Below are 26,063 nucleotides of genomic sequence, written 5' to 3'. Positions count from 1 at the left end.
TCACAACAATTTACTTCTTATTGTTAAATCGAAGCACTTGACGATTTTGGATACGTCTTTCCTCAGGCACACAGTACAAGTTGAAAAAGAAAGAAAGCCAGAAGGGAGGACGTGAACAAGGAGAAATGAAAAATAAAAACTATGCATCATGGCCAGAAAACCAAAAGCCAAAAACCCCACATCTCCAATGGGCCAACCAGCTCCCTCCTCTTCTACCACATTCCCCTAAAATGAGAGATGTCAAGGTGTTACTTGGAGCAGATAAAGGATGTAGATGGGGGAAAGCAGGACTCTGCAGCCAGAAGGGAGATCCTGGACGTTCTCTATCACTAGGAACAGAAAAGAACACTGGAATCCTCTTCCCGCATAATGGTCCCTGGGTTGGGAGATCTGGGGTGCAGGCCATGAGCCAGAGAGCTCATGAGAGTTCAAGTCCCTTGGGAACTAAGCACGAAGTTCCAGTAATATTTTAAGATACAAACTCAGAAATGAAGAATGTCTAGCAAATACAGCTGAGGGTAAGAAAGGTCTGGGAAGGGCATAAAGGTTGCAGTGTGGAAGGCGGGCATTTTTTTTTTTAAGGATGTACTAGACGGACGCAGAACAAAATCCAGGTTCTTGAGAATTCAATGCAAGGGGCTCTCTGCAAAGTAAGAAACAAGTTGTCTGTTTCTCGATAATGGACTCCACACCCTAAGAGCCAAAAAATAATCTGTTTCTTTTCCTCTTTTTTTTTTTTTTTTTTTGAGATGGAGTCTCACTCTGTCGTCCAGGCTGGAGTGCAGTGGCGCGATCTCAGCTCGCTGCAGCCTCTGCCTCCTGGGTTCAAGTGATTCTCCTGCCTCAGCCTCCCAAGTAGCTGGGACTACAGGTGCCCGCCACCACGCCCAGCTAATTTTTGTATTTTTAGTAGAGACGGGTTTTCACCATGTTCGCCAAGATGGTGTCGAACTCCCGACCTCAAGTGATTCGCCTGCCTCAGCCTCCCAAAGTTCTGGGATTACAGGCGTGAGCCACCGCGCCCGGTCAAAATAATCTGTTTCAATACCGCAGAGAGAGATGCCCCAGAAGTTGCCGGCCATGTGATGGTCCCGTCACAACAGCACAACGTGCAAGGCTGTGCCGGGCATCTTCAGTGGGTCCTAGCAGGAACACGACACAAGACGGCAAAAGGAAACTGCAAGGGTGAAACAAGCAAACGAAAAGATACATGATGATCATGGGCAACATTAGCACATTCGTGAGTTAGGAAAGGGAAACATGGCAGAAAAACTAAGAACTAGAATTTAGAGGAACTGGAATAGGTGTGTGTTGAGGCAGACAGCAGGAAGGAATTACAGGAGACTGCAATCTGGGATTCCCTTGATTTCCATTTTGAACTCTATTTCGTGGTGTCTGCAGTACAGCAAAGAAGAACAAGGTCTCAGTTGAAGCCCAGCAAGAGGAGGAGGGGAGGCCGCTAGTCTGGTATTGGATCTTAAGTCTTCCGAGTCAAACTCTGGGCCTAAGCCAAACCCCAAAATAACTATATGAAAGCAACCCTTCTTGCTTGTAACCAGGACATGGCACCATAGCAAACAAGAGGAGAAAACCAATGCCAGAGGGGGAGGAAAATCAACAGAGAGACATTGAAAGCAGACCAAAGAAAGATTCCTGCCACATTTTTCAATATGAGTCTTGTTTCATGGAGAAAAGGTAACCATCACCTCCATGCAGAACCCTCCCACATCCCCAGCGAGGCTGAGAAAACCATTTCAGCGTATTCAGAAAGAACAATTTTTTAGTGTTCAATTTTTACTTCTAGGGAACCCTCCAAGTCAAAGTTCTATCTCTAAAAACCCAGAATAATGTTGCTAAGAGAGGCAGGCAAAAGGAAGGAAGACTCCAAAAGACCAGGCAGATGTGAGCTCCTGAATCTGGGACTCTTCCCTTTCACACACCAACATCTTGATCAACCTACAGAACCTAATTGGTGGCTATTAAGGGGGAAAAGAATTGCTTTAATGCATCTTATTTTATTCATTCATTTATTAAGGCAGGATCTTACTGTCATCCAGGCTGGAGTGCAGTAGCACGATCATAGGTCACTGCAGCCTCAGACTCCTGGGCTCAAGCGATCCTCCCACCCCCAAGTCTTCCGAGTTGCTGGGATTACAGGTGTGTATCAGAATACTCAGTTCAATTTTTTTTTTTTAAATGAGAAAAGTTGGATAATCAGGCAGACAAAAACCATGTGAAACTCCTAAAATATGTCCTTGTCTCTAAGTCAAAAGACAGATAGGTCAAAGAAGAAAGATGCCCCAGACCTTCCCAGTTTTGCAGCCACAGCCACCCAAGAAAATGGCAGGCAAAATCTTTGGGGCCCAGCTCAAAAGGAGCAATCACTGAAATGTGGTGAAAGACGAAGATTCCATCCAATTCTGAAACATGCCAGAATTGGATGTCAGGCATGTGTGGCAGGCATGGGTGGGAAGCCTGGCCCAAGAAAGTGTGCAGTGCTGCACTGGGCTAGACAGCGGGGCCCTGGCTGGAGACAGGCACGACCATCGACCCTGCAGGCAACTTACTAAGACAAACACCACACTTTCTGCTGACCCCTGCTAAGGAAACTGAGGCCCTCCATGGTTTCCTCCCTGTATGATGAGCAATCCATCCCCACAGACAGAACTAACCAAGGGAGATGCTACAGTGACTTATGGCTGATGATCAAAAGTCGGAGGTCCATCGGCTGGGTGCGGTGACTCACACTTGTAATCCTAGCACTTTGGGAGGCCAAGGCAGGTGGATCGCCTGAGCCCAGGAGTTCAAGACCACCCTGGGCAACATGGCAAAACCCCATCTCTACTAAAAATACGAAAAATGAGCCAGGTGTGGTGGTGCATGCCTGTAGTCCCAGCTACCTCAGGGGGCTGAGGTGGGAGGATCGCTTCAGCCCAGGAGGTCAAGGCTGCAATAAACATGATCATGCCATTGCATTCCAGCCTGGGTGACACAGAATAAGACCCTGTCTCAAAAAAAAAAAAAAAAGGTCAGGGGCCCAGCTCAAAACATTTCCAGCCTGGAAGGCACCATCATACCCTGTGTTAGTTCTGCTATAGATCCCAACCTTCACACCTAAAGTATTCTGAGAAAAGATAATCAGCCAACTTGGCAGTCCCACGTCTCCCTACCAAAGAGGCTGTGCGGCTGGGCTTCCCCAAGTCCAGGTCACTGTGGACTCTCTAATGGGATGGAGACTCCAGCAGGTGGAACTGGGAGGGTTCCCAAAGGGACACAGTATGGGAGACTGTTCAGGCAGTTAGTTTGAAACCAGAGCACCCAGAATTCTGGACTAGAAAATATAAATGTGGGTCGGGCGTGGTGGCTCACACCTGTAATCCCAGCACTTTGGGAGGCCGAGGTGGGAGGATTACCTGAGGTCAGGAGTTTGAGACCAGCCTGCCCAACATGGTGAAACCCCATCTCTACTAAAAATACAAAAAATTAGCCAGGCATAGTGGCGTGCACCTGTAATCCCAGCTACTTGGGAGGCTGAGGCAGGAGAATCACTTGAACCCAGGAGGTGGAGGTTGCAGTGAGCTGAGATTGTGCCACTGCACTCCAGCTTGGACAACAAGAGCGAAACTCCGTCTTGAAAAGAAAAGAAAAGAAAATTTAAATGTTGATGGGAATGGTGGCTCATGCTTGTAATCCCAGCACTTTGGGAGGCTGAGAAGGGCAGGTCACTTGAGGTCAGGAGTTCAAGACCAGCCTGGCCAACATGGTAAAACCCCCATCTCTACTAAAACTACAAAAATTAGCCAGGTGTAGTGGCGGGCACCTGTAATCCCAGCTACTTGGGAGGCTGGGGCAGGAGAATTGCTTGAACCTGGGAGACAGAAGTTGCAGGGAGCTGAGACTGTGCCACTACACTCCAGCCTGGGCAAAAGAGCAAGACTCCATCTCAAAAAAAAAAAAAAAAAAAAGAAAGAAAAAAGAAAAGAAAATTTAAATTTACTCTTCAGGTAATGACCACAAAAGGTTTTGAGCCAGTAAATGGATGCAATGACAATAACATTTGAAGACTGCTCTGGAGGAAATAGGCCAGATAGACTGGAAGAGAGAGAAGGTCAATGGAGAGAAGAACTTAGAGGCTGCTCTAGCAATTCAGATGGGAAGGGGCAGAAGATGATCAAGCACCAGACAGGAGGCTCAGCTAGACTAAAGATAAACTTTTTCTGCAAAGGGTCAGACAGTAGGCTTAGGCTACTTTAGGATTTCTGAGTTACAGTCTTTATTGTGATACTCAACTCTTTTGTACCACGAAAGCAGCCACCAATAATATGTAAACTGCTGGGTGTTCTTATGTTTCAATGAAACTTTATTAACAAAATGAAGTGGCAGGCCAGCTTGGCCCATGGACTATTATTTGCCAATCCCTGATCTAGATGAGCCCAAGGATCTTTCATCCTTGAGAATCTGTCAGATAATAAAGATCTAACAAAAAACAGTAGCAGTTTTTTGTGTTTTTTTTTTAAGAGACGGGGGTCTGACTATGTTGCCTGGTGATTGCTTTGATCTGGAAAGGTGAGGGATGGGAGAAGTTAAAGCTGACCTTCAGGGTGCAAGTCAGGGAAAATGGACTTGAATGAAGGGGGCAGAAATGAAAGCCGGTCTTGGAAGAAAGATGGGGAACTCAGTTTTAGACATGTTGATTCCTTAAACACAGAGGCTAGACACGGAGCTGCTGAGTGAGGAATGCTGGAATTTGAGGAATTTCACTGTGATGAGTGAAATCTCCAGGGGCAGAGCGCTGACGTTGCCAGACGCTGTTTTCCCTGCTCACCAAGCAGGTAAACAGAGAACGCGGTGAGGCTGCACGTGCGCAAGGGCAGGGAGGCGCCCCCACCTCAGGCCAAGCGCCTGCCCTCTCACCTGGTAGAGGAATCTTTGGCTGAAGTGCTGCATGGCCCCCTGGAGCTGATTCCGCTGCGACTGCCACTGCTCATAGTTGCGCACGTACTCCGCGGTCGGAGGCTGCCAGGTGGTGGTCCTAGTATTGTGATCCACATAGTAAAACCTGCCTCGGGGATCTGTGCGTTTTTCCCAGCTGGAAACAGGAACCTCAGAATGAATATAATGACAACCCCACTCCCATCCCTCAATTCTAGAAAAGTCTCAGGATGCCTAGCACAGCCAGGCAGGCCCTGTCACAGAGGTTGCTGGGGCTTAGCTGGCGATAGCAGACATCTGTGGTTGCCTCCACAGCACCCAATCCCTCCTTGCCATTAGCTCTCAATTTCTAATTTGGGGATCCATGTGGTTCTGGGGAAGCTGACTCTGTTCCCAACCTCAGAGCTGCATGGTTGCCTGGACCAGAAGTGCACATGTGACGTATGCTGAGCCAGCCACAGCCAGTCTCAGGACTTCTGCTAGCAAATCTAGGAAAACTAACAGTCGCTCATCTTTTCTGAATATGACTGTGTAAGCATGCGGTCCTGGGGGCCACTGGCTATTATTTAGGACCCAGAGACAATAGGAAGTTGACCCAGTGGATGGCACAGCAGAAAAATGGGAGAAAAGCCAATTCCTTGGTGATATTGTTGAGTAGCCCAAGCTTCACTTGGAATCAGGATATCTAGAATTTTCCATTACATGAGCCAATACATTGCCTTCATTATTTAAGCCAACTTTGATAACAACTTTTGTTACCTGCAACTGAAACTCTCCTGATATAAGGCGCCAATGAAAACATGTTGTATGGTCTTTGGTTTTGTTTTGTTTTGAAACAGAGTCTCACTGTTTATATTTTTAGTGGAGATGGAGTTTCACCATGTTGCCCAGACTGGTCTCGAACTCCTGGACTCAAACGATTCCCCCACCTCGGCCTCCCAAAGTGCTGAGATTACAGGCATGAGCCACTGCACCTGGCCTCAATGATTTTTTTTTTTTTTTTTTTAACTCAAGGCCTCCCTAAAAATGGTTTTCCCTCAAATGGTTCCTAGGACCCACAGTCAGTTCCCAGGTTTTGTCTGGATTCTGCCTGCTGGAGTGCCTCACCTTCATGACTGGCTGTCACCCTTCATTCAATTGAATGCCACAGCTCTGTCCCCACACCCAGGTCTTTCCTCAGTTTCCTCGTGTCAGTTCTCCTCCCAGGGATGAAACCAGGCCAACATCATTCCCACTGCTATCAGTCAATCACTCAGCCTGACTACTGCTTTTTCACTGTCTCCCTGCCTCTGACTTTCCATTTTCCACTCCTATGTCCAGATCTGTATCACCTCACCCCTGGACTACTGCACCTGCCCTGGAATTAACCTCCCCACTCCATCCAGCCTATAAACAGCCATCAGAGTAAACCACTAGACTGAACCCTTGGGTCACACTCCTGCTCAAAAACTTCAATTGACCAGCCAAGGCAACAGAGGGAGACCCCCATCTCTACAAAAATATTTTTTAAAAATTAGCTGGGGGTGGTGGAGTGTACGCCCTTGGTCCCAGCTACTTGGGCGGCTGAGGCAGGAGGACTGCTTGAGCCTGGGAGGTCAAGGCTACAGTGAACTATGGTTATGCTATTGCACTCCAGCCTGGGCCACAGAGTGAGATCCTGTCTCAAAAAACAACAACACTTCAATTGACTCCCCACTGCCCTTGAGTCAAAATCCTTTAGTAAGTACGCAAGACTCACAAAAATCTGGAACCTTCCTAGCTTTCTCATAATTTGTCTACCCCAGGCTGAAGTATAGTAGTAGGATCATGGCTCACTGCAGCCTTACCTCCCAGGCTTAAGCAATCCTCCATCTCAGCCTCCTGAGTAGCTGGGACCACAGGAATGCACCACCACACTCAACTAGTTTTTTTTTTTTTTTTTTTTTGAGACGGAGTCTCGCTCTGTCGCCCAGGCTGGAGTGCAGTGGCGCGATCTCGGCTCACTGCAAGCTCCGCCTCCCGGGTTCACGCCATTCTCCTGCCTCAGCCTCCCGAGTAGCTGGGACTACAGGCGCCCACAACCACGCCCGGCTAATTTTTTGTATTTTTAGTAGAGACGGGGTTTCACCGTGGTCTCGATCTCCTGACCTTGTGATCCGCCCGCCTCGGCCTCCCAAAGTGCTGGGATTACAGGCGTGAGCCACCATTGTTGTAGACATGGGAGTCTCCCCGTGTTGCTCAGGCTAGTCTCAAACTCCTGGGTTCAAGCAATCCTCTCACCTCAGCCTCCCAAAGTGCTGGGATTACAGGTGTGAGCCCCTGCACCTGGCCCAAAGCCATATGTATATAGTTTTGAAACACAAACAGGACTGCAGGGAATATAATGAAAAACCACAGTCTCTTGCCCCATTGCTGACTCCTGTTCCCCATGGACAACCACTTTCAACTTTCAGTTGCTTCTACTAGTATATGTGTACATCTGTGTCTCTAAATAACATGCCTATTTCATTGCTTTTTGTCTTTCCTTTAATACAGAGACAGGGCCTCACTATGTTCCCCAAACTGGATTTGAACTGCTGGGCTGGAGTTATCCTCCAGCCTCAGCTTCCTGAGTAGCTGAGTAGTCTCAGGTGTGCACCACCAAGCCTGGCTCATGATTTCTTGTTTTTGTTTTTTTGTTTTTGTTTTTGTTTTTTGGGGGGGGGGGTTGCCCTATTTGCTATCGCTTATGGACTTTCCACTACCAAAGATGAGGAATGAGGATGTAGGTATTGTACTCCATCCCTCAACTATCTCCTCCCCTCGTCCCCTCAATATGGAAAATCACCATTAAATCAATATTCAGAGTTTGGATTATGACAATGTAGAATACTGTAAGTATATTTCCTTACTTGTAACAACTTTTTTCTTTTTTCTGGAGGTAAGAATGTCCTTTTTGCCTTCTGTGTGGTTTTCAAGAACCTATCACTGACGCATCCCCAGATTCTCAGACAGGACAGGTGGCCTGGCAGTGGCCTTGCTCTCTCGGCCACATCTCTCCCTCATCTGACGTGGACAGTTGTGTGTCCATCTTACACCTGCTCTGTGTCCTTGACCTGACTCGCCTTCCCTTCTCCTCCTCCTGGGAGATTCCACGGCCTTGGGGTTAAGTTCTCTGTGTCTCGCATCCCATTCATTCTTCTTTCTTGGCTTCCTGGTGGGATTTGGTGGTGGGATAAATCATGGAGTAGCTTTCGAGAAAGGATGTATCAAGGTTAATTTTTTGAAGCCCAGAATGTCTGAAGATGCCTTTATTTCTACTCTCACATTCAAATGTTAAAATAACTCAAAGTTGATTTCTAGACAGGAAATCATTTTCTTTTTTGTTTGAGAAAGGGTCTTGCTGTTGCCCAGGCTGGAGTGCAATGGCATGATCATGGCTCACTACAGCCTCAACCTCCCAGTTTAAGTGATCCTCCCACCTCAGCTTCCCAAATAGCTAGGACTACAAGCACGCACCACCATGCTGGGCTAATTTTTTGTTTCTCGAAAAGACAGTGTCTCACTATGTTGCCCAGGCTGGTCTTGAACTGCTGGACTCAAACGATCCTCCTGTCTTGGCCTCCCAAAGTGCTGGGATTAGACGTTTGAGCCACTGCGCCCAGCAGGAAATCATTTTCCATCGGAGTTGTGAAGGTCCTGCTCTACAGCTGTTGAGAAGGATGGCACTCTTGGTTCCTGACCCTTTCTAGGTACTCTGTTTTTTCCCACTGGAAGTTCTGAGGTTGTCTCTTGACACTTGGAAATTCAATCAGATGAGCCTTGGGGTGAGTCTTTTTTTGTCCTCTGGGCTAGGCATGTGGTGAGCTGTTTGAATCTGGATACTTCAGTCCTGGCAATTTTCTTTTCTAATCATTTCCTATTGCCTGTTTCTCTATTCTTTCTTGCTATTCAGCAAGTTCTTGCTAAAGAACTATTCTTCAGATGTTAAATTTTTTTTTCCTTTTTCTTTTTTTTTTTTTTTTTGAGACAGAGTCTCACTCGGTGACCCCAGGCTGGAGTGCATTGGCGTCATCTCGGCTCACTGCAACTTCTGCCTCCTGGGTTCAAGCGATTCTCCTGCCTAAGCTTCCCGAGTAGCTGGGATTACAGGCATGCACCACCACGCCTGGCACAATTTTTGTATTTTTGGTAGAGATGGGGTTTTACCATGTTGGCCAGGCTGGTCTCAAACTTCTGACCTCAGGTGACCCACCTGCCTCGCTCTCCCAAAGTGCTGGGATTACAGGCATGAGCCACCGTGCCTGGCCCAAATTTATCTTTCAACAATTCTACTGAATTTTTCATTTCTGTTGTCATATATATTAATTTCTAAAAGCTCTTGTTTTCTGCCTGGTCCATTTCATGGCCTCCTGTTCTTGTTGCACAGATGCCATTATTTTCTTCCAAATCTTTGAGGATATCAATTATAATTTGATTTTCCTTTCCAAAGTTGTTTTTCAGCTTCCTATATTCTTTTCACCAAGTCTCTTTTTTCTGTCTGCTAATCTTTGGCTGTTTGGTCACATTTATTTTTACTTCTTCTTATTATTTTTTGAGACAGGGTCTTGCTCCGTCACCCAGGCTGGAGTGCAGTGGCACAATCACGGCTCACTGCAGCCTCAACCTTCCAGGCCCAAGTGATTCTCCCACCTCAGCCTCCTGAGTAGCTGGGAACACAGGCGCGCATCACCACACTCAGCTAATTTAAATTTTTTTTTTTGTTTTGGCTGGGGTGGTGGCTCACGTCTGTAATCCCAGCACTTTGGGAGGCTTAAACAGGTGGCTCACCTGATGTCAGGAGTTCGAGACCAGCCAACCGGCCTGGCCAACATGGTGAAACCCCATCTCTACTAATCTCTACTAGAAAAAAAATTTGCAAAAATTAGCTGGCCATGGTGGCATGTGCCTATAACCCCAACTACTTATGAGGCTGAGGCAGGAGAATCACTTGAACCTGGGAGGTAGAGGTTGCAGTGAGTCAAGACTGTGCCACTGCACTCCAGTCTGGGCAACAAGAGCAAAAATTATGTCTCAAAAAAAAAAAATTATTATTTTCTTTTTCGTAGAGACTGGTTCTCTCTATGTTGCCCATGCTAGTCTCGAACTCCTGGACTCCAGTGATCCTCCCGCCTTGGCCGCTGGAAGTTCTACTATTACAGGTGTGAGCCACCACGCCCAGCTGTGTTCAGTCACATTTAACAGTGAGCCACTAAAACACTGACTAACTTCTGTATCCTCAGCTGGGCGCCACAAACTACAGAGTGACCAGGAAGAGTCTCAGCTATTTCACTAGAAGGTTCCCAAATATCACAATCTATGTTTCTTTCTGTTAGACTGAACACTTTCCCCAACAAAAACAAACAAACAAAACTACCCTCCAATTTTCAGCCTGGGGAATGGAGATACCATCTGCATTTAATCTCTTGTTTCTGAGTTCATCCTGGCCTTCAGCTATAGTTTGTGTCCTCAGACCAGGTCCTCCCGCTCTCTCTGCAGCTTCTCAATGTCAGAGGCAGGCATGAGGCTCTGTGTGTGTGTGTGTGTGTGTGTGTGTGTGTGTGTGTGTGTGTGTGTGAATCCAAATCCCTGCACAAACTTCCAACTTATCTTCCCACTGATCTAAAAGCAATGAGGTTTTGTTTGTTTGTTTGTTTGTTTGTTTGAGATGGAGTCTTGCTCTGTCGCCCAGGCTGTAGTGCAGTGGTGCAATGTCAGCTCACTGCAACCTCCACCTCTCGGGTTCAAGCAATTCTCCTGCCTCAGCCTCCCAAGTAGCTGGGACTACAGGTGTGTGCCACCACGCCTGGCTAATCTTTTTGTATTTTTAGCAGAGATGGGGTTTCACCGTGTTAGCCAGGATAGTGTGCCACCACGCCTGGCTAATCTTTTTGTATTTTTAGCAGAGATGGGGTTTCACCGTGTTAGCCAGGATAGTCGCAATCTCCTGACCTCGTGATCCACCCGCCTCAGCCTCCTAAAGTGCTGGGATTACAGGCGTGAGCCACCGTGCCCAGCCAAGGTTTTAATCTCATTCCACACCCATCCTTGGTGCCTCTAATCGCTGAGGCTTTCCAGGGCCCCATGGTGCAAATCAGCCGGCTTCTTGGTGGATTCCTCATCCTGCAGGTGTGGGTTTCGGTTCTCTCAGCTCTGCCATTTATCTACCAGAAACTAAACTTTGATTAACATCTCCCATATGCTGTTTCTCCTCCTCCATTCCTTTACTGTTGAAGGTTTATGCCTTTTTAATACCTTTATTACTATTTTAGTGGGTTTTCAGGAAGAACAGAAATGAACACATGTTCAAGCCACATGTTTAACTAGAAGTGCTCTGCTGTGTTGAATTTCTACTTCTAAGCAGCACAACTGCACTCTTTATTTCAGTTGAAATATTGCGCAGAACAGTGACTGGAGGCCCAGTCAGCCCTTCCACCCTCTTTGGCTCCAGTGGGCATCTTCCCCAAACCTGAGAGCCCCTCTGGGGACACTCTGAGCATCTTTACTTCATACAACCCTTCCACTCCAGCATAACCGCCCCGTGCATCCTTCCCCATCCATATCCTTTCCATTCCCACATGCACGCAGCCACCTCCGCTGTCCCCACAACCTGGATCATCTTCCTGCAGGAGTTGGAGCCACTTCCCTCTGTGAGGCCTCCTCAATCCTGCTGTTTCGCAGTGATCACTCTTCGCTTACCTCTGGTCTGAGCATAGCTTAAGAGTGACTGATGAGCAAATGGTTGCATTCACCCTGAGCTACTAGGTCCAATACTTATTGCTCCTGGATAGAAGGACCCATTCTCATACGAGTTTCCTGTGGGTTTCCTATACAGGGATGGCCATGACAAAGTGAATCGTTGGTTCAATCTTGCTCCCCGGGGACTAGGTCTGTAGAGATCATGGCTCCATCTGTAGTTTCAAAATTGTTTTCATCATGGTTAATACTTCCCTGGAGGCAGGACTTCTACCATTAATGAGAAATGAAAGCTTAAGCATTCATTCTGTTCTCTCTGGATCCCCTGTGATTACAGAGCAGAAATGAGAGCTAGAGGACCAAAGTTCTTGATCTAAAACTCAGGAAGAACTAATAAGCTATGCAGGGTGTACAGGTGAGCCATCTCCCAGGAAAACATGAAAACTACCCTGGAAATAAGACAGCTTGATTAGTAGTGTCCCACCTCAACACCGGGAGGAGAGCAAGTCCCCAGCCATCCTTAGAAGATATCACTGCATATCTTTACTTAAATTCCATGCAAATGTTCATTGGGTCAAGGCCTACATCCCTCCTAGACCAGTAAGGTTAAGAAGAAGCCACAGTAGGCTGGGCGCAGTGTCTCACGCCTGTAATCCCAGCACTTTGGGAGGCCGAGGCAGGCGAATCATAAGGTCAGGAGTTCAAGACCAGCCTGGTCAAAGGTGAAACCCTGTCTCTACTAAAAATACAAAAAATCAGTTGGGCATAGTGGTGGGCGCCTGTAATCCCAGCTACTCAGGAGGCTGAGACAGGAGAATCACTTGAACCCAGGTGGTGGAGGTTGCAGTGAGCCGGAGACCGCACCACTGCACTCCAGCCTGGGCAACAGAGCGAGACTCCATCTAAAAAAAAAAAAAGCCACAGTACACAGAGCTCCTGCTGTTTTAAAGTGCACGTTATAAAGTACACAAAGTACAAGTGTGTAATACATACTGTTAAAGTCAATGTTTAATTTGTGACACAATTATAGAAAGTCAAATATTGACTGGGTATTTGATAATATAAACAAAATACCGCTAATGATATTGGAGCTTTACTTTTAATAAAAGAACATGTTTTAGAAATATATACTGAAATATGGAAAAATGATGTGTTTGTGTTCGTGTTTGGGATTTGCTTCAAAATTACCTAGATCAGAACGTGGGGGATGGGTGGAGGGTTACAGATCAGGAGCTAGCAAATTTTTTCTATAAAGGGCCACACAAAGTAATTATTTTAGGATTTGCAAGCCATAGAGTCTGCTGCAATTACTCAACTCTGCCAATGAAGTACAAAAGCAGCCAAAAACAATAAGTCAACAAATATGTGTGGCTGTGTTCCAATAAAACCTTATTTACAAAAACAGTCAGAGAGCTGGGTTTTGCCCACAGGCCATCATAGTGTGCCGACTAGTTTGTACAGATGAAACAAAACCCGCCATGAGTTGATAATTTTTGAAGCTAAATGTTGACTATGTGGGGGTTTGTAATATTATTCTCTCTATATCTATTTGAAATTTTCCATAATAAGAACATTTTCATAATTTTCATAACAAAATGCTCAACCTGTTTTTATTTTTTATTCTTATTTATTTATTTATTTAATTTGAGAAGTCCATGTTTAACTTTCGTAACTTATTTGACTTCAAGTCAAAGTGGAAAACAGAGTGAGCACTGATGATGACAGGTTATGAGTTTCATCCTCCAGGAGGTACAGAAAAAAGGAAAACTCAAGCATTCTACTGGAAAACTGGAGCTAAAAGCAGCCCATCCACGGAGAATTATGGGACCAGAAGATGAGGTGGGATGTGTGTGGCACACTCCTGACAGCTGAACCAAACAAGCCACGTGGGCTCTCCTGAGAGTCCCCACTTCTGACAGCCCTTCCCTCCACAAACTCAGGGCAGGGGGAAGTATGTATATTTTATACAGGAGCGCTTCATGGCTACTTCACTGGGAGGTGACTCTTTCTTGAAGCAGAATACGTTCCCTTTTGAAAGCTCTCGGGACCAGGAGACACATGTGGAAAGAACTTTCTGTCCCTGGCAGACAGGGAACCAAATCCCTTCTCCTTGAACTTGGACAGTCTTCCCTGTCTTGGAAGCCTCTCTCATCCTTTGGTTTTGGATAACTTGGCGGCATTCTCACAAAGCCCTGCCGAATGAGAAGCACTCTGCCTTTAGGGACAGGCGGGGCACAGGGCACGGTGAAACGCAGCAATGCTCTATCTTGGCCTTCCATGCGCCTTTTGTTTCCCAGAGATCCTCTAACAATTCTTTTTTTTTTTTTTTTTTTTTTTTTTGAGACGGAATCTCGCTCTGTCACCCAGGCTGGAGTGCAGTGGCGCGATCTCAGCTCACTGCAAGCTCCGCCTCCCGGGTCCACGCCATTCTCCTGCCTCAGCCTCCCAAGTAGCTGGGACTACAGGCGCCTGCCACCTCGTCCGGCTAGTTTTTTTTTTTTTTTTTTGTATTCTTTTTAGTAGAGACGGGGTTTCACCGTGTTAGCTAGGATGGTCTCGATCTCCTGACCTCGTGATCTGCCCACCTCGGCCTCCCAAAGTGCTGGGATTACAGGCTTGAGCCACCGCGCCCAGCCTAATAATTCTAATATGTCCTAAGACATGGGAGCAATATTAAGGTAAGTGGATAGGAAAAGCAATCAAGTGACCCGGAATAAACGTCACTGTGCTATGCTACCTCTGCAGAAAGGGACCATTTCAAGAAGCCATTGGGTGACTCATGGTGTCAGTTCCAGAGTCTCAGGTCTTCTCAGGGGATGACTTACCCCGGAGGAAGCGGCCGCTCCCAGGTGGTGGTCTTGGTATTGTGATCAACATAATAGACACGTCCATTGGGCAGCTCTCGCTGTTCCCATCTGAAAAATAAAGTCAAGGGTAGCATGAGACACACAGTGGAAAGGCATAGGCCCCTGTTAGAAAGGAAGACCTTCACCACTCATGTGGCTAATTTACAAGAAGCATCAAAGATGACATGTGAGGTTGACCCAATGGTGAAGCCGGTTCCTGCGTGGCTGAGGGTGCCAGCCAGGAGTGCTGCTTGAAGAAACTATAATAGCTCCCCTATATGGAATCAATGGACCAGCATCCACTATAGATCACTCTAAATTTCCCTAAATGACCCGTAGGAATATATATTCCATGGATTTAAAAATCAATTTAGCATTTCTCCACCATTTCACAATCAAAGGTCCCTTTGGAAACATGATGAAAGATGAGGACCCTTTCCCTTCAAAATGCACTTATGACAAAAATTTGTATTGCAATTTCTGGGTTTCACAGACCCCTCCAAAAGATCATCTATAGGCCCTCCAGTCTTTTTCATCTACCCAACTTGTTAAAGTCACAGATTCTTTATTTTTTTAATGAGACAGGGTCTCACTCGGTTGCCCAGGCTGAAGTGCAGTGGTGCAATCTCAGCTCACTGCAGCCTCCACCTCCCAGGCTCAAGCAATCCTCCCACCTCAGTCTCCCAAGTAGCTGGGACTACAGGCACACATCACCATGCCCAGCTATTTTTATTTTTTAATTTTTGATAGAGACGGGTCTCGCCATGTTGCCAAGGCTGGTCTGGTACTCCTGAGCTCAATGAGAAGATCCGCCCACCTTGGCCTCCCAAAGTGCTGGCATTATAGGAGTGAGCCACTGCACCCGGCTTAAAGTCAGGTTCTATGACTACCCCTGTTCTCCGAGCATCATATATATTCATGCTTACATTTATTTTTGTAATATAGGATTCATTTACAGCGTATCTTAAAAGAGATCTGGGTGAATACAGAAACACAATGTATTGTTATTTTATACTGCTCCACTTATAAAGTCAAGTCTGTTTGTAAGCTAATATAAGCTCAAGGTGCTGAGGGTGGCTCATCTGCACTACTGAAAGAATGCCAAAGTATCAGGTGATTCAGAGATAAGACACAAGCCTGATCAGTACAAAATACAGCCAAGGACCACCCATTCTCCACACTCCTGTTATTTGCATGATGTCTGACAATAACTCTACTTCCCCAGAACATAGTAACCTATATATAAAGGATGTAAAAATGTATTTATATAATGCTTACCACTTTCTCAAGGATATTAATGGTACTGCAGGCCTTTATGTTTTACACTGAATTTATTTACTTCTACTTTTGGGTACTGTCTAGGAGAAATTGACCTTTTCTGGCAAGCTACTACAGTCAGTTCTGCTGTAATGCTTGTTTTAAAAATGCAAATCTGTTCCAATGCTACTGATACAGAGAAGCGGACAATGTGAGCATAATGGAAATTCTGTTTGCTTATGCATGATTTTGTCTGTGAGAAACACTAGATGAACACAGAAAACTTCCCCCAGCTAAACCGAGTGACACAAGAATACACAAAACCCACAGGTATCTAGCAGCCTCCTCAGTTTACAGTGTATTAATAGGCTACACTGTCAACATCTGGAGTTACAACTCCCATCTGATTTCAGATAGCCCTCCATGCACCAGTTCACAGTAATACTCACAAGCTCCAACTTCTGACACCTGCTTCCACAAGCAAACTTCAGGTCTTCTCAAGAGAAAATGCCATATTTACTGTAGTGTTATCTATTTCGTAATCATTTAACATGTGTAAAACTGCTATCATTATTAGGTTCCTATTTTTTTTTAATGTGTCACTGACAAATTTTTTTAGCATTACGTCCTACTCATTTTTCCCCAGAAGCCCTGTGGTTTTTATCCTCTTAACATATTTTTATTTTTATTTTTTTAAAGACAGAGTCTTGCTCTGTTGCCCAAGCTGGAGTGTGGTGGTGTGATCAAAGTTCACTGCAGCCTGATTCTTGGGTTCAAGTGATACCTCTGCCTCAGCCTCCCAAGTAGCTCGGGAAACAAGTGCATGCCACCAGGCCTAGCTAATCATTTTATTTTGTAGACTTGGGGTCTTGCTTTGCCGAGGCTGGCCCTGAACTTTTGGGCTCAAATAATCCTCCCACTTCAGCCTCTCAAAGTGCTAGTATCACAAACCAACGTGCCTAGCCCCTCTGTGTTTTAACTGCATAATTTTGCATCACGTGGTGACTTTTAGGGGCACATATGTTAGAGCAGAGCTAACTGTATACAAACAAAAGTGTCCTAACTTCTACTATTAAGCCTGATGTGTCTACACTGATAGATACCACCTGTACTTAATGCCATTTCTCATTTAAACTGGGATGTCTGGTTAGTGGACTGCATTGATCAGCCCCTCAGAAGCTAGTCCAGAAACAGACACATAAGGCCAGGCACAGTAGCTCACGCCTGTAATCCCAGCACTTTGGAAGGCTGAAGTAGGCGGATCATGACGTCAGGAGATGGAGATCATCCTGGCTAACACAGTGAAACCCCATCTCTACTAAAAATATACAAAAATTAGCCGGGTGTGGTGGCGGGCACCTGTAGTCACAGCTACTTTGGGAGGCTGAGGCAGAAGAATGGCGTGAACCTGGGAGGTGGAGCTTGCAGTGAGCCGAGATTGTGCCACTGCACTCCAGCCTGGGCGACACAGCAAGACTCAGTCTCAAAAAAAAAAAAAAAAAAAAAAAAAAAAGGAACAGATACATAAGGTTTTCAAGGTAAGGAAGAAGCAGAGGAGGCACCATCACCACTGAGAATCTACCATGAGCTACAGGCTTACACCATGTATGCAATCCTTGCCTCCATTCTTTAAGGTGGAATTACCATCACCACTGAGGAAACTGAGGCTCAGAGAAACTATGTAACTCTTCAATGAGATTCAAACTCAGCTCTGCCCCCCAAGCCCATGAATTTCACCATGCTTTGCAGGAAGGAAGAACAGGAAGAAAAGGAAGATGAACTGAAATTTATAGGGGCTCTTCTACATGGCCACCATGTGCCAGATGCCTTCCCAATGCTGATCTCAAAGTGAGCAGTTTTCCTAGCACTGGCATCGAGGTAGGATCGAAATGACTAGGGAGGAATTATACAGGTTGAGTAGGCCCTTCTCTAGATGCTTGGGACCAGAAGTGTTTCAGATTTTGGACTTTCGTTTTCAGATTTTAGAATATCTGCAGAATACATACCAGCTGAACATCCCTAATCTGAAAACCTGAAATCCTAAATTCTCCAATGAGTATTTCCTTTAAGCATCATGTCAGAACTCAAAAAGTTCTGGATTTGGGGGCATTTCAGCACAGAAACGCTCAACCTGTAATGGGTCCACAGTCTTCATTTCTAGGTTCCATTTTAATCACAACCCTCTGCTCAGATCTGATTTTCTGGACGAAGCTACACATTTTGCACCACTAGGAGGCCTGGCCCCAAGAACAGTGAGATCTAGAGGTTCTACACAATCCCCAAAGTGGACAACTCTTGGTTGAGGACCAGAGCACTACTGTTTAAAGACAAACATTAGACAAAATAAATTTAACCAAATTTATTTAAGAATGATCCATGAACTGGGCAGCACTCAGAACCAGGAGAGGTTCAGAGAGCACTGCCAAGCAGTGAGAGGAGCAAGTCTTTAGAGGCTGAACATGGAAGCAAGGTAGAGAAATCATCTAAATGGCTACAGCTGGGCATCTGCCTTAATTGGGCATGGTCTGATCAGCCACCTGCCTGTGACTGGCTGAAACCCAGCTATTTGTTACAAAAAACACACACTCCTAATTTGGGTTTTGGTTGGTTTCTGTAGTAAGTTAGGTTGTAGTTCACTATGTAAGAATTTGAAGTACAGAGACAGCCTCAGGCTAATGGCCTCTTGCTCACTTATTTAACATGGCAAACACCATTAAATAGCACCTAGGGATGTTTTCTCTCCTGGGCATTCTTGCTCAAGGCTCTGACTGATGAGAATCCTGGGGATTTGACCCAGATGCCCTGGTTCCTCCCACTGCAAAAGGGAGATTTTCATATTCCCTTTAGTATTTTACCAAAAGGGCAGGATCTGGCAAAAGTGGTCAGATGAAAATGCACACTAGGGCCAGGTACAGTGGCTCATGCCTGCAGTACCAGAACTTTGAGAGGCTGAGGCAGGAGGATCACTTGAAACCAGGAGTTTGAGGCCAGCTTGGGCAACATAGCAAGATCCCATCTCTATAAAAAAATTTTTAAAAATAGGCAGATGTGCTTGCATATACCTGTAATCATACCTACTCAGGAGACTGAGGCAGAAGGATCACTTGAGCCCGGGAGTTGGAGGCTGCAGTGAGCCATGATCATACCACTGCACTCCAGCCTAGGCAACAGACCCCAACTCAAAAAAAAAAAAAAAAAAAAGAAAGAAAGAAAGAAAATATGCACTAGGAATAGTCAAAGATCTTCTCCCTCTGAATGCCCTTCTGATTTTAAGACAAAGGAGTAACAATATTGCCAGCTCAAGAGGCTGGTGTTCCATCTGTGGGGATTTGGCAGGGCCTTCTAGCACAGAAGGCAGCCGACATACTACAGTATTCTCCAAATACCTTCTGTCTGCTCGGTAACAGAGGAGCAAATCTGATACCCTCTTTGTTCATCTGAATTTGGAAATGAAGAAAGTCCTGAGAAAGATATTTGGCTTAAGGGTAAGTATTAAAAAATGAAAGCGCTGAGCGCCAACGGCAGCAAGCCTCTCTAACATCTGCTCCTAATGCGATTTAAGTAGCTGAGAACTCTCCAGCACTCCCTAAGAATTTAGCTGCATCCTTCCCTTCCTTGAAAACAGTTCTTTGGGCAGTTTTGTGTCACAAAAGCCCTAATATTAGTATGCTCATTTTTCAGTCACTATTTGGAAAACTAATATTTGAGGGGCTGCCCCTTTTATTAAAGACAAAATATCTGTTAGAGTAGCAATTGGAGTTTAAAAACAAAACTTAAACACATTTTTCTTTATTCTTTTCTTTTCTTTTTCTTCTTTTTTGAGATGGATTCTTGCTCTGTCACCAGGCTGGAGTGCAATGGCGCAATCTCGGCTCACTGCAACCTCTACCTCCTGGGTTCAAGCGATTCCCCTGCCTCAGCCTCCTGAGTGGCTGGGAGATATGTGCCACCACACCCGGCTAATTTTTTTGTATTTTAGTACAGACGGAGTTTCACCATGTTGGCCTCCCAAAGTGCTGGGATTGCAGGTGTGAGCCACCACGCCCAGCCATTTTTCTCTATTCAAAAAATTCTTTTAACTTTCATATTATCAGCAGTCTCCACTTTTGACATCTTTTATGTTCATTTGAGACAAGGAGAGAAACATTGATTACACTTTGGCTAATGTTTTAATATGAAGGTAGGGTAACGCTTCAAATTCCATGAAATAAATGTCTGTAATTGACAGTGGTATTCCCACACACTGCCAGAAATGAAATCAGTGCTGAGTCCTCTTCCCTTATATTCAACAGTTTCAGCAGGTCTTCAGAGGACACAGGCCCAGATAAGGCCCACCCTTCCATCTTTGATCGCAGCTGATGCTGGAAATGAAAGTCTCTCTTTCAGGGACTATTATTGTCCCACAAAGCTCAATGTCCTTCTATGAACCCCCCTCAACTGGCTTAGCGAGAAGAATAGTTACCAGAGGAACAAGAGCTTTCTTCCATCACCTTTTTTGGTATCTACATTTTTCCCTTTTGCAACTGGACCCCTGCTCAGATTAAATGTCCCTGTGGGTCCTCCCTGATCCACGACCTGACCTTCCTTCCTTTCTCACAGAACCTCACTCCTCCCTCACCTGCACGGCTATTCATAATTCACACAAATCTCTCCCCTTCATTCACGCAGCACAGTCGGTGGATTCTATCACCAACCAGACGAGCCTCCTGATTCCTGTTCCTCCTCAGTGGCCACTGACCCACATAGATGGAGCCTCCAACTGTCTTGGTTTGGTCCCCCCATGCCAAGAAAGTGACACTGGTATCAACTTTTCATCAGCACATCCCTGTCAGAGGTTACATTTCTGTCCCTTATAAGCAACTCCTTCACACTGAGATTAAAAGGCTTTTCAATCAAACTACCCATGGGTCTCAACACTGCATCTTGGTCACGTGGGTCATCTCCTGTCCCCCTCAATAGCTTCCATTGATGCTCTCAGGAACAGTGTTCAAAGCACCAAGCTTGTTTTAAGTCCCTACCCAACACATTGCTCCTTGGCCTTCAATGAGTAACATTTGGTTGGATCATGGACTACATGAGGTCTTTGTACTTCAAAGTACTTTAAAAGCAGTCTCCAACTGCAATTAATCTTAGGTACTTTTTCTTTTCCCTAAATTACCTTTGCTCTGATGGATGTTAGCTACCTTTGGTTCAGTTGTATATGAACCATGTTCCACCCCCACATCCCAATTCACTCACAACTGCCATCTTAACAGGTTAAAGGCTAAATATCTCTATCTCATTATTAGAACAACATCAACATCTCTCTCATGTTACCGGAAAGGAAGTTGTCTGGTCTTCTGAACCACGTTTTCCTGTCAAAGGTTTCCTATATGTCTTCAGGAAATTAATGCTCAATTACCCATTGTTACAGTATGTGTTCAGCCATTCTGATCACCATATTTCTTGGTCAGATTCACTTGTTTGAAGAGAATCACCATTTCACCAAGAATAGGATTAAGCTAAAAGGGATTAAAGCTGGGCAAAGAGTTCAAGTGAATATTAGAGAAATTCTCTATTTATTTATTTCTTTAGAGGCGAAGTCTCGTTCTGTCACCCAGGCTGGAATGCAGTGGTGCAATCTTGACTGATTGTAACCTCTACCTCCCAGGTTCAAGTGATTCTCCTGCCTCAGCCTCCCAAGTAGCTGGGATTACAGGGACTTGCTACCACACCTGGCTAATAGAAATTCTCTTCAAATGGCCCTTATAAATTGTATACCAAAATGCTCCAAATTTCAGTCTTGGTAAGAGCATTATCAGCTTGTATTATTCATTAATTTGCTTACTTTTTATTGACAAAGGCACTGGGTATTATTAGTAAAGCTAACTCAATCAAAATCCACTCTCTCCATTAGAAAATAAGACCACATGAAACTCCGTCTCTACTAAAAACACAAAAAAATTAGCCGGGTGTGGGGACACGCGCCTTGTAGTCCCAGCTACTCAGGAGGCGAAGCAGAAGGGCATGAACCCAGGAGGCGGAGCTTGCAGTGAGCCGAGATCGCGCCACTGCACTCCAGACTGGGCGACAGAGCGAGACTCCATCTCAAAAAAAAGAAAATTAGACCACATCGGAACCCTTTCACGCCCTAAAGAAAAGACGTCTTGCTGGTTACTCAGACAAAAATTAAACTTAGGAAGAATACACTGGAAGTACTCAAGTATTCTTTAAGCTGCCTCTTCAGAAGTTCAGCTCCCCACAGGCAAAAGCTACATAAAATCACATTTTCTTATTCTATGCTCCTATAATAAATGTTTCTGAGCCAAGTCCTGTTCTTCCCCCAAGCTTTCGCCACTTCCGGGGAGAACCATAAGATGTATTTCTTCTGTAGGGATCTTTTCAGGCTGTTTTATGAGTCAGAAATCTGTCTGCAATGGAACATACCTCCTGTGCACTGTGTTTAGTGCTTCAGTAGGTCCTTTGTAAACTGGGTGGGAAATGTGTTAAACTCAGTCCTTCCCCAAAGGACCCTTCCTGAAATAAGGAACTAGCCTTTAAATCTAAGCACACTAACCTTTTAATAACTCAACAACCAGCACTTTATGCCTTCCAAACACAGGATGGCATGGGAGCAGCTACCAAAGCTCCTGAATTAACTCTTTCTTCCTATCTTTTTTATCTTTGCCCAAGCTCCTCCATAAAGGCTGGCAACACTGGCCAGGCACTCACGCCTGTAATCCCAGCACTTTGGGAGGCCGAGGCGGGGAGATCACCTGAGGTCAATGGTTTGAGACCACCCTGGTCAATATGGTGAAACCCTGGCTTTACTAAAAATACAAAAAATTAGCCAGATATGGTGGCACGCACCTGTAGTCCCAGCTACTCTGGAGGCTGAGGCAGGAGAATCGCTTGAGTCAAGGAGGTGGAGGTTGCAGTGAGCTGAGATTGCGCCACTGCACTCCAGCCTGGGTGACAGAGCAAGACTCCACCTCAAAGAAAAAAAAAAAAAAGTTGGCAACATTAAAATATATGCATCTATAAAAAATCCTTTTAATTCTCTTTTTGAAAAATAGAGACGGGGTCTCGTCATATTACCCAGGGTGGTTTTGAACTCCTGGGCTCAAGCAATCCTCCTGCTTCAGCCTCCCAAAAGTGCTGGGATTATAGGCGTGAGCCGCTGCACCCAGCCTCTAAAAAATTATTTTTAACCTTTTGCTGTCCAGGCTGGTCTTGAACTTCTGGGCTCAAGCAATCTACCTGCCTAAACCTCCCAAAGTGCTGAAGTTACAGGCATGAACCACCAAGTGTGGCCTGTAACATTTTTATATAACTTCGGAGTAGGGAAAAATTTTAGACAAAACACGAAAGACACATGAAAAAGATCACAGATTTGGCTATTTAAAATTATTAACTCTTGTACAATAAAAGGCACCATAAACAAAGTGAAAAGACAAGCCACAGACTGGGAGCAAATATTTGCAATGCATATAATTGAGAAGCAATTTGTATCTAGCATTATTAAGAATCCTGCAGATTGGACGGGTGTGATAGCTCATGTCTGTAATTCCAGCACTTTGGGAGGCCGAGGCAGGTGGATCACCGAGGTCAGGAGTTCAAGACCAGCCTGACCAACATGGTGAATTCCCATCTCCACTAAATACAAAAAAAAATTATCTGGGTGTGGTGGCACATGCCTGTAATCCCACCTACTCGGGAGGCTGAGGCAGGAGAATTGCTTGCACCCGGGAGGCGGAGGTTGCGGTGAGCCAAGATTACATCATTGTACTCCAACCTGGGCAACAAGAGTGAAACTCCATCTCAAAAAAAACAAAAACAACAAAAAAGAATCCTGCAGATTAAAAATAAATATATATACAGACAAATTTTAAAAATGAACAAAAATAAATAGGCAATTTACAAAAGAAGAAACCAAAGAACCTAATAAAAGCACGTGAAAAGAGGTTCAATCTCAATAGTAATCAGGGAACTTCAAACTGAATCCTCAAAGACGTACCATTCACGCCCATTAGACTGGCCCACATGAAACACAACTGACAACACTAAGTTTTAGCAGGAATGCTTACGCATGTTCACAGGAGTGCGAACTGGTTAGGTGATTCAGGCAATTTGATAATATCTACTACACTTGAAGATCTTCATTTCCTATAATGCAGAAATTCCAGTTACTGTACAAACCTTTAAGAAATAACTGGCCAGGTGCAGTGGCTCACACCTGTAATCCTAGCACTCTGGGAGGCCGAGGTGGGCAGATCACCTGAGGCTGGGAGTTCAAGACCACCCTGGCTAACATGGCAAAACCGTGTCTCTACTAAAAAAAAACAAAAACTAGCCAGGCATGGTGGTGGGCGCCTGTAATCCCAGCTACTTGGGAGGCTGAGGCAGGAGAATCACTTGAACTTGGGAGGCGAAGGTTGCAGTGAGCTGAGATTGTGCCACTGCACACTCCAGCCTGGGGAACAGAGCAAGACTCTGTCTCAAAAAAAAAAAAAAAAAAGAAAAAGAAAAAGAAAAAACTATGTACACAAAAAGGCATGCACAGGAAAACCTTACTGCAGCCATTGTTTCACTGTTTGTTTTGTTTTGATTTTTTTTGTTTTGAGATAGAGACTCGCTCTGTCGCCCAGGCTGGAGTACAGTGGCATAATCTCGGCTCACTATAACCTCTTCCTCCCGGGTTCAAGCCATTCTTCTGCCTCAGTCTCCCGAGTAGCTTGGACTACAGGCATGCACCACCACACTCGGCTAATTTTTGCACTTTTAGTAGAGATGGGGTTTCACCATATTGGCCAGGCTGGTCTCGAACTCCTGACCTTGTGATCTGCCCACCTCAGCCTCCCAAAGTGCTGGGATTACAGGCGTGAGCCACTGTGCCCGGCCTACTGCAGCCATTGTTTATAGCTGTCTAGAAACAAGTAAATGGGTAAATTTTTATCTATTCATTAACAGAATACCGTATAGCAGTTTAAATGCATGTCCCAAGTCCCATGTATCACTGTATACAGGGAATGAGATCAGAGAGTTCACGGAACCTTCAGCTATACTGGTAACATCTTACACATCAAGGGATTAAAAACAGGTGGTTAAAAGACCTCTTCAGGGGCTGGGCACGGTGATTACGCCTGTAATCCCAGCACTTTGGGAGGTTTAGGGGAGCAGATCGCTTGAGCCCAGGAGTTCGAGACCAACCTGAGCAACACAGTAAAACCCTACCTCTACAAAAATTACAAAAATTAGCCTGGCATGGTAGGATGTGCCTGTGGTCTCAGGTACTCGAGAGGCTGAAGTGAGAGGATCACCTGAGCCTGGAAAGTAAAGGCTGCAGTAAGCTGAGACCATGCCACTGCATTCCAGCCTGGGTGACAGAGATTCTGTCTCAAAAACAAAACAAACAAACAAACAGAAAAACAGGGGGAGACCTGTAGCAAATGCAGCACAGAGCTAAAGATGGTAAGCCACAGGTATTTCTTACATTCTTCTCCAATTGTATCTGCATGCTTACAATATTTTACAATAAAAATGAATGAATTTTAAAAGCATATATTGGAAGATTATCACATTTTGGTAGATGTGTGTTATATGTGTATCTGCATATGTGGTGCCTGGCAAATTGCTTAAGTTCTCCTCACTTGCAAGATGAGGATAAAAGTAGCTCTCTCACAGAGGGAAGACTGCATGAAATAATCTACGTAAGAAACTGCGCAGTCCCCAGCACGTTAGAAACTTTTATGATACACAATAGTTGTAGTTAGTGTTTAAAAAAAAAAATACACGCAAGGTGCAAAAGAAATGGCCGGGCGCGGTGGCTCAAGCCTGTAATCCCAGCACTTTGGGAGGCCGAGACGGGCGGATCACGAGGTCAGGAGATCGAGACCATCCTGGCTGACACGGTGAAACCCCGTCTCTACTTTAAAAATACAAAAAAACTAGCCAGGTGAGGTGGCGGGCGCCTGTAGTCCCAGGTACTCAGGAGGCTGAGGCAGGAGAATGGCGTGAACCCGGGAGGCGGAGCTTGCAGTGAGCTGAGATCAGGCCACTGCACTCCAGCCTAGGCGGCAGAGCGAGACTCCGTCTCAAAAAAAAAAAAAAAAAAAAGAAATACCAATGGTCAGATCTGGGTGGGTGTTTGTTAACTGTTGGTACTATGCTATGTATTGTTCTTCTCCTGCCTCCTATTTTTTTCTAATTTTCCATCAATGGGCTTTTATAATAAGATCAAAAAGAAACTTTAAAAAATTTTAAGGGCCACTGAGAATGTGGTATCATTTTCCCACTCATGTAACACATCATTCCCTCTCCTTGGAAGCCAAGTTGTGTGCTGGGTGCAGGGAACAC

At 45.2% G+C, this 26,063-nt stretch overlaps 1 protein-coding gene across 3 annotated transcripts in view; it reads right to left on the bottom strand.

Moving 5' to 3' along the window:
* Positions 1–26,063, bottom strand: part of WWP2 (WW domain containing E3 ubiquitin protein ligase 2) — a 181,078-nt gene that overhangs the window by 18,805 nt on the left and 136,210 nt on the right. For all 3 annotated transcript variants that reach the window (XM_050773320.1, XM_050773322.1, XM_050773321.1), the window contains 2 exons: positions 14,451–14,540; positions 4,915–5,089 (listed from right to left, as the gene is read on the bottom strand). In XM_050773320.1, the coding sequence (XP_050629277.1) occupies positions 4,915–5,089; positions 14,451–14,540 (265 nt within the window). The remainder of the gene's footprint in view (positions 1–4,914; positions 5,090–14,450; positions 14,541–26,063) is intronic.

The sequence above is a fragment of the Macaca thibetana genome, chromosome 20, assembly GCF_024542745.1.
Source record: "Macaca thibetana thibetana isolate TM-01 chromosome 20, ASM2454274v1, whole genome shotgun sequence".
Taxonomy (NCBI): Eukaryota; Metazoa; Chordata; class Mammalia; order Primates; family Cercopithecidae; genus Macaca; species Macaca thibetana.
The sequence above is the reverse complement of the archived record's forward strand: the minus strand, read 5'-3'. Positions and strand labels throughout refer to the sequence as shown.